Here is an 11758-nt window from a genome sequence, read left to right as displayed (position 1 = left end):
GCGCTTAGAACTCGATGTCTATGGCTCAAGTACACGGACACGTCGTGCCCGTGGAGCCACCTGCACATTCCACAAGACCCCGTCATCTCGGCCATCTTCCGTGCGCCTACCATCTGGGCGCTCGGCGACGGACGCACTTGCAGGTTCTAGAGTGACCACTGGATCAACGGTAGATCGGTCGTCGAGATCACCTCGCTCGTTCTTGCGCTTGTTCCTCGGCGGCAGCGCAAGGCCCGCACCGTGCATGATGGCCTCCTACAACGCTCCTGGGTCTGTGACATCCAGGGCGCCCTGGGCCCTGCCGCTCTCATCCAGTATGTCGACCTTTGGTTTTGCGTGCGTCACGTCCCTCCCACTGACTCATAGACTCCCTCCAGTGGCGCTGGACTTCTTCCACTACCTACTCGGCCAACTCATGTTACCAGGCGCTTTTCCTCGGCGCCTGCCAGGACCCACGTTGGCGGCTCACTTGGAAGCCATGGGCCCCCCTTCGCATAAAATTCTTCATGTGGCTTGCGTTGCAAGACCGATGCTGGACGGCTGAACGACTAGCTCGACATGGCCTTCCACACGAGGACTCTTGCGCCTTCTGCGATCAAGAAGAGGAGACAATGCAACATCTTTTGGCGGGCTGCCCTTTCTCCTGCCAAATATGGCATGAGGTCCTCAGTTGGGTTTGCTCTACCGCCGACATTCCGAGCAGTGGCACTGACTTCTTCACCTAGTGGGAGACGTCCTGTAACCGTTCACCATCCCCTACGCGCAAAGGTTTGGCCTCCCTTATCATCCTCACTGCCTGGTGGCTTGGAAGCACCGGAACGCTTGCGTCTTCGACGGTGAGCATCCCTCCATCACCCGGCTTTCCGACATCATCAAGCGCGCATGTGGGCCAAGGCCGGCGCCAACGGACTACACAAAATCCTTCCCGGGAGATAGCTCTATAGGTTTCTGGGGCTGAGCAACCCCATGTCTGTTCTGCACCTAGCTCGCTTCCATGCCTCATTGCGTACATGGCTTAGCGAGCTCTTGTAACCTCATGATGTACAACTCTTCTTCTATCAATGAAAAGATACGCATCCTCTGCTTATTCACGAAAAAAAGTTTTTGGTCAATACAATTCTAGCATGAATAATAAACCTTTATCATGATTAAGGAAATATAATAATAACTACTTTATTACTGCCTCTAGGTCATATTTCCAACAATTCGTCCATAGCTTTTGTTGTCGTGGTGGATTTGAGAGTGAGGGATATGGGCACTGCGTGTGACCTTGCCATTGCATATGGTGCATCGGTTTGAGTTCACCACGGTGACACGTGGAAGCGAAAGGTGAGAAGCTTATTACTCTTGGGTGTTTGGACACCATAACGCTTGTTCCTCTTGGGTGCTTTGGTGCCCTAGACGGTTGGTGTTGTCAAAGCTCAATCATTGTGGTGTAAGCTCCGGACAAGTTTTGGGAGACTCCAATTAAGTTGTGGAGAGTGCCCCGAGCAATTTGTACGGGTTCTGATGACCGCTCCCAAGGGTTGCCATTTGTACTGGTTCAGTGACCGCCCTCAAGGGTCTCTTAGTGGAATCACGACATCTTGCATTGTGCAAGGGCGTGGGGAGATTACGGTAGCCCTAGTGGCTTTTTTGGGAGCATTGTGCATTCACACCGGTCCAAAGGAGATTAGCATCCACAAGGGTGTGAACTTCGGGATACATATTCGTCTGCGTGTGCCTCGGTTATCTCTTACTCGAGCCCTTTACTTATGCACTTTACTTTGTGATAACCATAGTGTTCCTTGTTATATATCTTGCTATCACTTAGTTGTTTCTCTTGCTTAGCATAAGTTGTTGGTACACATAGGTGAGCCTAATTGTTTTATGTTTTGTGCTTGATAAATTAAACGCTAGTTTTATTCCGCATTTGTTCAAGCCTAAACCGTGATTATTTTAAAGCGTCTATTTACCCCCCCTCTAGGCGACATCCATGATCTTTCACTTGTGTAACCTTGCCGGAACTAGGATCGGATCCAAACTTTTCTTAAGACATACCCTAGGATTGAAGATGGGGCTTTGCATACCCAGCTTCGTGAAGATCTAATTGAGCATCAACGCAGTTATTTGGGAGACAGTCTCCTTTTATTCAACCATGTCTACACATTTTTTTCGAGAAAATTTCTGATCTATTCATTTTCAATCATGGCAATACAACGAATACTGGAAAATAATAAAAATTACATCCAGATTTATAGACCACCTAGCGACGACTACAAGCATCGAAGCGAGCCAAAGGCGCGCCGCCGTCATCGCTCCTCCCTCGCCGGAGACAGGCAAAACTTGTTGTAGTAGACAGTCGAAAAAATTGTCGTGCTAAGATCTCATAGGACCAGCGCAGCAAAATAACAACTGCCGCTGATGAAGAGTAGCGTAGATCAGAAGGATCCAACCTGAAGAAACACAAACATAGATGAACTACGACTAGATCCGAGCAAATCCATCAAAAATAGATCCATCGGAGACACACCCTCACACGCCCACCGACGATACTAGACACACCACCGGAATGGGGACTAGACAAGGAGAATCTTATTTCATCTTCAGAGAGCCGCCGCCGTCTCGTCTTCCTGAGCAGAACACAAAACCTAACGAAAGTTGAAGAAACATCTAAAAACGAAGCCCTCCCACAGGCAAGGGCCGGGATCCACCGCGGTGCCATGGCCCTAAGGTCACCGTGGACGAGGCGGACCGGCGGCGACGCTGGGGAAGCAAAGGAACCCTATGCTTTTCTTGGGGAGGAGGTGTTTCTAGCCAAACCCATACGCTTATGTCTACTCATTTCATTCATTCATGCTTGATCTAAGCCCTAGACGCTGACCAGACGAGGAAGCTCAAGACCGTGTGCACAAGTGCTCTATCAAAATCAAGATGGAGGAACAATCTGACCGTGGAGAAGCGCGTCGAGACGCCGCGGCCATTTCGATTCAAACTAACTAGGCTGTGCTTTACCTTGGTTATTAACCCTGGCCTGACACGCGATAACTAACCCCAGGCCGCAGCAACGCACAAAACCACCACCACCACCAGCAGTAACCAACGCACGAAACCAGCTGCAGCTCCCGTCCCCGAATTCGTCCCCTCCCAGTCCCAGGCCAGGCCAGAATCCCCAAATCCGGATCAGCCGCAAAGCAAAACGTTCGAAACCCAGACACAGACGCCCAAGCCCACGCCCACGCCCAAATCTCTCTCTCTCTACTCGCCCCTCGCATGCGCGGAGCTGTAGCTACCCGCAGCAGCGAGTCGCCATGATCGTGCGCACCTACGGCCGCAGATCCCGCACCTTCTCCGACGGCGCCGCCGGCGCCGCCGCCGGCGGAGGCGGAGGGGACCGCGGGCTCTCGTCCTCGCAGGACGCGTTCGACTTCGACGGCGGGGATGGGGACGACGAGCTCGCGGCGCTGGGCTCGTCCGCGTCGCAGCCCTTCCCGCCGTCGCAGGAGTCCTCCTCGATGTGGGACTTCGACGAGGACCCGCCCACGCAGCCGCCGCCGCCCCGGCTAGAGGGGCCGCGCCGGAAGGGGCGACGCGGGAGGCACGCCGAGCCCGAGCCCGAGGCGGCCACCGCCACGCTCATGGAGGCCGAGGAGTACGGGGAGATGATGGAGAGCGTCGACGAGGTCAATTTCGCGCTCGACGGGCTGCGCCCCACCGCGCCCAGGCGGGTGCGCCGGGCAAGCCTGCTCGCGCTGCTCGGGATCTGCGCGTCCGCCGCGCGCCGCCGCGTCCTCCGGGCTCAGGGGTCAGTACACCTTTCTCTTGGTACACAAGTTGCCTTCTTGCTCTTCTTGGTGCCCAATCTTGGCTCCCCGAATCGAGAACCTCGGGTTAGGGTTACCAAATTGGGGCTTCTTGCGGCTGACCTCGGTTCAAAGATTGGGATTCTGTACGATTAGGGCTCAAGAATTTCGGTTTCTTCCGGAAAGGAGCCACCTTTTGGCCTTCAAACCACCACGAACGAGCGCGCTCCGTTTCCTTTGTCTTGTGATGATGAATAGCTCAACTCATGCAGCTTATTTGTTTGCTTGCCTGGCCTGAGCTGTTTAGTTCGATTAGTTTGCTTTGTCGTGGTTTTTGTTGTAGAATCAAGACTTCACATATTGTCGAGAATCCCCACTGACTAACTATCACAACTGGGCTTAAGGAGTATGCACTTGAGTTATCTGCGTCTTAAGCAGGATGGTCTCTTTGTTTTTGCTAAGACCCCAAGTATGCCATGATTCCATAAGAAGGAAGCATGGTGATTGATTGGAAATGTCTTGAAAGACATCTTCCCTTTTGAATTAGAATTTGCTCCGGCCTATAGATACGTCTGAAGAACATTGCTGGTAGAAGTGCCATCCATTGAACTCGAGCCTAATATTTCTCCTCTGTTCAAGAGAGTATACATTTTGTTAACCAAAAGCGCAGTATTGAACCATGGAGTTGCTACCTATTTGAGCTGTGAACAGCACCAGTGTTTCACTCTTAACTCACTGTCATACCAACATTTTGACAATTGACAACTATTTAAGTTTAGGGTATACTGCTTTTCTTTGATCTGTATAGTTGAAGATGTAGGATATTGTCTGTTCCTGTCCCAGCCAGTCTTCAAATTTGTTGTTTCTGTAAGATGTACTATGAGATAATTAATAATAAGCGTACTGAACATGTGGAATGCTTATTTAAACTGGGTAAGTTCAACGTTAGTGTTTAGGGGTGTGTCTATAGCTCAGTCAACTCAGGAATAATGATTTCTCAGTCAACATTGATAGCCATCCGATCAAGATCATCTCATCCCTTGTGTAGTTGCACATTCTCGATGTGAAGACGAAACTATTTTTAGCTGTGACTCAGTTGCCTGAGAAATAGTAAAACTGTTTAGTGAAACAAAGGGCATGCTTGAAGTGAGGATGTTACCTCTGGAATTACTAGATCTTGAGATGTTTTACCCATTTCTACATCTGTAGATGGTTAACGTTGTTGAAAGTAAATTCTCATTGAACACAATTATTTTAACATGTAACCATGTAATGTTCATCTCAGTAATCTATTTAGTCTGAGAAGTACCAAAATCAAAATCACTGTTTAAAAAACAATTCATTTGTTTCTTCAAATATTACACGCATTCCATCTTATTACTCACAAGTGCATGTTTTGTTATGTCCTGTAGACTGGTAAAGCAAATTATAGATAATGTTTTGGCTCTGAACATTGATGATCCTTCCTGTGGTGTTGCGGCGGCAGCTCTTTTATTTGTTTTGGCAAGTGATGTGAGTACCTCTCAATCCCAAACCACCAGATGATATGTTTCTGTGCATGCTGCTTTCCGTGCATATTAAATATTCTCTTCTCACAAATCACAAAGATACTCATGTCGTGACAAAGTTGTTTATTTATTTTTCTTGTAGAAGTACTCGCTTTCTTTCTCAACACTAATGCATGATAAAAATAACTTTAGTTAATTAACTTTATGCTTTATTTTTTATTGACAGCTGAACCATAATTTATGATTTAAATTCAGCTAGTTTGATACTCCCTCTCAAGTCTATAAAATGTCCTATATTAGTTTACAGAGGGAGTATTTACTATTCAGATTTTCATTTGTGAATTACATATATTGCTCGTTGAATGCGTTTTCCCAACAGTTGCTGCTCTTTTAATACTTCTGAGTTCCGATGAGCATTCCTTCAGCTTCAGTTTCTTCTTATGATCAATCTATCCTTTCTTGTTGTTATTCAGGTACAAGAGAATCATGTGCTAAATTCAGAATCGTGTATTCGGTTTCTTCTTAAATTATTAAATCCTCCAATGGACGCAAATGATGTCAAAGCACCATCTATAGGTTCCAAACTCCTTGGAATCAGTAAAGTTCAAATGTTTAATGGCTCAAATAAGGATTCTGATTCCAGCTCAGATGATATCATATCAAAAGTCGAAGAAATCCTCTTAAGCTGTAAAGAAATCAAGCCACTTGACAGGGATGGCAAGAGAGCATCAAGGCCAGAATTATGTTCAAAATGGCTTGCTTTGTTGACAATGGAAAAGGCATGCTTGTCAGCTGTCGCATTAGAGGGTATGGTTTTTAATCAATTTCTTGACCACGATTACCCCATTGCCATTATTGCATTCACCGCGAAGTACACTGTCAATTCACAAGTTAAGCATTGCATGCTTGCTTTACATGGATGCCTTTGCCTAGCCCTTGTTTCACTTGTGTTTGAGTTTTCAGTGATGGCTTGCCTAGCCCAGAATTATGCGTAGTAACTTATTTTTTTGCTACAGTTACTGAAATATTACTCATTTTCAAATGTTTATCTTTTCAGAGACTTCTGACATGGTGACCAGAGTTGGAGGGGATTTCAAAGAAACATTAAGGGCATTGGGTGGTCTTGATAATATTTTTGATGTTATGGTTGATTGTCATTCCTCACTGGAGGTATGATCTTGCTTATTTTTTTATTTTATTTCATAAAATAAACAGGTATTTTATGGTAATTTATCCTTCGGCACAGGTTCACATAAACAACATTCAAGCTGTCATTATGTGTTCTGTCACAATGCTGAAGAATGGTTGCATGTTTTTGTAGTCTGTACATTTTAAGCCCTAACATGCTTGAAGCTGCACACTAAAACTTTGCTGCAGCACAAAATTATGCTGTGAAATTTTCTCTGATTGAAAATTTTAAATCCTGAATGCAGTCTTAGAGTGATTTATGTCAAGCATTAATTTTTGAATTTTGAATCTCTAGTGATTATATGTGTCCAAGGTGATAATACTTACATAGGTTTCATGGCATGGAGACATTATATGATTATTACCCTGTTGAACGCTACAATTTCCACTACACAAGCCTCTCTTAGAGTTTAAGTGAATTGAAGCCACTTATCGTGCTTCTGGTTTGTGTAGTTTATGACCTGGGTCTCCGATGTGTACACATTTATTTTCGCAGTGAATTATTCTGCTAGTCCTTTTCCCCATTTCGCATACTTAATGCGTTATACACCAGTTAAGCTAACAGAATATAATATATTTGTGCTGGCCAACCTTGTATATCAGGGAATTGTAAAGGATACCTCCACTCTGTCCTTGGACATAAAGGAAGGAACATCTTTGCAAAGTGCTGCACTCCTCCTGAAATGTTTGAAAATTTTAGAGAATGCCACATTCTTAAGTGATCAGAACAAGGTAATTTTCCATATCTTGGAATGTTAGTTCAGTGCAATGATAGTATTGCCATGTACTACTTCTTAACTTCACTCGACTCCTTTTGATCCTTCCAGACCCATTTGCTCAGCATGAGTAGAAAATTGAGTCCCAGAGGCTCTACAGTTTCTCTTGTTGGTGTCATTATCAATATTGTTGAATTATTATCAGGTAATTTTGCATTAGATTTCAGTATTTTCCTATTCCCATATAATGTAACGTTCAACATCCACTTTGAAAACTTGCAATCTGATGCCTATTTTCCTTTGCTGCAGTACTGTCTCTCCTTCAGAGTTCTTCCACTGTTTCCAGCAGTACAGATAAAAAATCTTCCAAAGGTTGTAAAGGGGGCTGCTCTGGTAGTCACAAGTCACAACCACCAAATTATTTGAACTTCTGCCTTTCCTGTGAACTGTCTAAATCTAGGGCAAATATAATATTTTCACTAGATTCAATACTTGATATAATTTCAGTGTTTTTCTATATTGACGACCCAAAGTATCCTCTCTGGGTGCAGCAATAAATTTGCAAGGCAGTTAGGGTATCATGCATGTGCACAAATATTCACTGTACACAAAACTATGATGTTCACCTTCTAGTCTTATATAAAGCACAACGATATATATTCCTCGATACAAGTTTAATATGGTCTCACGTTTGAAATTCTCATGTGCACAAATGTTCACTGTACGCAAAACTATGACGTTCACCTTCTAGTCTCATATAAAGCACAACGATATATATTCCTCGATACAAGTTTAATATGGTCTCATGTTCTAAATTCTCTTGTGCAGCAGACATCAAGGGTGCAACTACATTGAATGGTCATGGCAAGGGCAAGAACTCAAAGAAAAATAAGCTTTCGCTGAACCAAAAATGCCAAAATTGCTCATCTTCCAAATTAGATGCTTCTCATATTAGTATATCTTCTACTAGTGATGTTGGCCTATCACAAATGACACTTGATTGTTCCCAGTCTACTTCAAGCAACAGGGCATCAAGTGCTTCATTAGGTGAGAGGCACAGCAATGGTCTTGGTCTTGGTCTGAAGCTTAATATAAGAAAGGAACGTGGTAAAGCCAACCCAATTAGAGGCTCAAGTGGATGGGTTTCTATAACAGCACATAGTTCTGATGGAACGTCCAGAGAAATGGCAAAACGACGACGTCTGTCTGAAAACGGCAACAGTGATTTGAGAAGTGGCAGTGGTAGTGATCCTTTTGCATTTGATGATGTTGATCAGGAGCCTGAACTATTTGGTCAAAAAAAGAGATCAACACATGGCTGTCAAGCAAAATCAGCGAATGAGAAATTGTCGGACGATCGTGGGATTGCTGTGATTGGAAGTCAGGAATCATATCAACCTGAAGATAATAATCATCATCTGGGTGCAACATCCCATTCTAATGTTGACGATGATTCCAATCTTTTGGAAGACTGCCTTTTGGCATCAATTAAGGTAAGCCTTCTTGATTTTTGTTGGCTGGCATATTTTTGTAAAGAAGTATTGCATCCCTTTGAAATAGGTTTGTCCATTTGTGAATACTCAGTATAGGCTGTTAAACCTTTGGTCAATGTGTGAATTCGTATGATCGCATGCACTGGAAGATCTTTCACCATTTATACCACACAGTAACTGTTTGTGGAATTGTGATGTGTCACTTGGTTGGAAGTTTAAGAAAGAGTATTAAGACAAATATACATCAATATGTCGTAGTATCTGCTTCATTCCGTGCATCGGTGCATACTCGAGGAATGGGCTGAGCCCGATGCTTAAGTTTAGAGTTCAGTTTGTGGTGCCTGATTAACACTCTTACTTAACCTGAAACCTGCTTTAGTTGGGTTTAAGCATTAACATAAAGCTGTCTCAGGCTTGCCTCCTATTGAAGGTTGAAGGTTCTGCTAAAAGTTACAATAAGCTTATTAAACTGAAGATAAAATTAGAACTTCCATCCAGAGCGTGAATGGACTTGCTCGTATGGTAAGTCCCAATTGTGATCAGCTCAGATGATTTTCTAAGCTTATTGACCACCTTTAAAAGGTTTTAGGTGCTCAGCCTGTTAAGTCACTTTGAAGATATGTTTCAGTATTAAATTTAACTGTGACAATAAGTTGTTTTTGAAAGACTAGTCTGTATGGATAAACTAGTTGTTGATCTTGTCTCAACTAATTGTGGGCCTAAGCTTAACTGTACATACCTATGTATTGCTTCTTGTGACGGTATTTGTGAGATATCCCATAATAATTGTAGTCTCTTATCTTTTTCTGCTCCTTACTAGGATATTTGATGAAAGATCATTGCACCTTTACCTTATCACTCCAAAAAGAAACTGTAACTGTCCAAAGGGTCTAATCTTATTCGTCCCTTCTATTTTGCTGTGCACTATTGAAACTTTTGAACAGTTGGTGGATGATGTTTTATGTTAGAAAAATGTTATGGCGGTGTTACTTTTGCAATGGCATGTAGTATATGATTTTCCCATGTTTTTTCTGGCAGGTTCTTATGAACTTAGCAAATGACAACCCATCTGGTTGTGAACATATTGCATCATGTGGTGGACTTAACACCATGGCCTCCTTGATCATCAAGCATTTCCCTTCATTTGATTTCTCCGTGGACACTGGCCGAGATGTCGATCTTTTACAAGACCTCACCGATTCCGAGGACAGCAAAGCATGCCAAGTGAAAGCTAAGCAACTGCGAGATCATGAGCTTGATTTTCTGGTTGCCATATTGGGCTTGCTTGTCAATCTCGTGGAAAAAGATAGCCTTAATAGGTAAGCCTGTTACTTTCTTCCTTTCCATTTGTTTGATTCATGCCTGTGTTACTGTTCTGCTTCAGCTAGTTCCTTGGGGTCTGGAGCAGTCATATATCCCAACTAACAAATGTCTAGTTCTAAATTATTTCATGACCTGGCTGTAGGGTACGGCTTGCATCTGCTCGTGTTTCTGTGGATCTGTCTAAGAATGCGCAGAGTGAAAAGGCACAGAGGGATGTTATACCACTCCTCTGTTCAATCTTCTTAGCAAGTAAAGGTTCTGGGGAAGCTTCTGCAACTATATCACCGGTAATTCTAACCTTAATTTTTATCTACATTGAAACATGGTAAAGCTAGATGTGTATTACTATTACCCGCTCTTTGTTTCCAAAGTACCTTCTGTTTTGCTGCATATTGAATCCCTTAGTTTAAAATCCATGAAATGGAAACTAATGCATTTGTAGGCTTTGATATCCAGTCAATTGACAAAATATCATGAATAATCGAGTACCATTCCATTTTAAACCTGCACTATATTATTAGCCCTTTTTGGGGACCTTTGTTGCAAATGCCTTGTATGATGTTCTGTATAGTACTTTCTACCTAGTAGCCAGCAAATCCTATTGTATGATGTCCTGTAGCTCATTTGATTGACTGCTTATTATAACTAACCAGGATGATGAAGAGTCAATGTTGCAAGGAGCACGGGAAGCTGAAATGATGATCGTGGAGGCCTATGCAGCCCTCGTGCTTGGCTTTCTTTCGATAGAAAGGTTAGTAATCTGAGTTGTCGTCTGTAATGTTCCATTACGGTGAGTTGATTGCATAATGTGTCTGGACTTGTTAACATTTTGTCTGCTTCAACAGCATGAAGGTTCGAGGAGCGATTTCCAGCTGCCTTCCAAATAACAACTTGAAAGTTCTTGTGCCCGTGCTAGAGAAATTTGTGGTATGCCTCTTGTCCGGTAGATCTTACCCTTGTAGGAAGCTTATTTTCTTCTTCATTTCGACATTTTACCCTTCTTGTGGTATGTTTCTACTTGCTGCTGCGTATAGAGATAGAGCATGTAATAGTCCGTTTATTTGTTACATGTGCAGGCGTTTCATCTGCAGCTTAATATGATGACAGACGAAACACACTCATCTGTTACAGAAGTTATCGAAAAATGCAAACTATGATAGGATGGTGAAGAGGTCACTTTGTATAGACTGACTGGCCTCTTCGCAGCTGAGGCACACACAAGTGTTCCTCCTCGTCTCCCCGTGCGCCGCAGATGACCTGCAGTCGTCTTGCAACTAACCAACCATGGTGTCATTCTTTTCTTTTCCTTTTGCCCCCCTGTTGTTGTCGCCCATCTTTTGTGTGTGCTCCTTGTCGCCTCTCAAAACACGTTGTTTACTTAGCCAATTCAATTGAATGTAAAATAACATCATAGGGAATGTACTCTGTGTGCGTGTGTGTGTTTGTAATTTGTACTGGTACCAGTCATAGTCAGTCACCACACATGCCTAAATCTGAAGAAGCTTAATGGAACGTACCGTTGCCATGCCGTTTGGTCTGTGCCTCCTGTGTCTTAAACAGATATTTTGTTTGCTTGATACTGTTCCAAACACTGGATTACATTCAGCAGATGGATTTTATTTGGACAAAATTGTTGCTAGTCAATTACACAAAAAGTTAAGCAAAAATGCTATTCTTACAACTTGTACAAAATTTGTACGCTCCTTTGATTTTAGCTAACCATCATATATTTGAAAGTGGTAGGAATA

At 43.5% G+C, this 11758-nt stretch overlaps 1 protein-coding gene across 4 annotated transcripts; it reads left to right on the top strand.

Annotated features, from left to right (window-relative positions):
- Nucleotides 1-3064: 3064 nt before the first annotated feature.
- LOC125508071 (wings apart-like protein 2) lies at nt 3065-11539 on the top strand. 4 transcript variants are annotated; one of them, XM_048672665.1, is made up of 13 exons: nt 3065-3784; nt 5195-5294; nt 5764-6097; nt 6348-6460; nt 7082-7210; nt 7306-7399; nt 7504-7566; nt 8023-8687; nt 9726-10006; nt 10153-10297; nt 10664-10761; nt 10856-10937; nt 11087-11539. In XM_048672665.1, exons 1-13 carry the CDS (start codon nt 3291-3293, stop codon nt 11165-11167), a joined length of 2679 nt encoding a protein of 892 aa, XP_048528622.1. In that variant the 5' UTR covers nt 3065-3290; the 3' UTR covers nt 11168-11539. The 4 variants fall into 4 exon arrangements, with proteins under 4 accessions (XP_048528622.1, XP_048528615.1, XP_048528610.1 ...); XM_048672658.1 differs by having other exon boundaries at nt 7504-7587; nt 8026-8687; XM_048672653.1 differs by having other exon boundaries at nt 7504-7587.
- Nucleotides 11540-11758: the final 219 nt, after the last annotated feature.

The sequence above is a fragment of the Triticum urartu genome, chromosome 1 (genome assembly GCF_003073215.2).
Source record: "Triticum urartu cultivar G1812 chromosome 1, Tu2.1, whole genome shotgun sequence".
NCBI classification, from domain to species: domain Eukaryota; kingdom Viridiplantae; phylum Streptophyta; class Magnoliopsida; order Poales; family Poaceae; genus Triticum; species Triticum urartu.
This window is presented reverse-complemented; position numbering and strand designations above follow the sequence as displayed.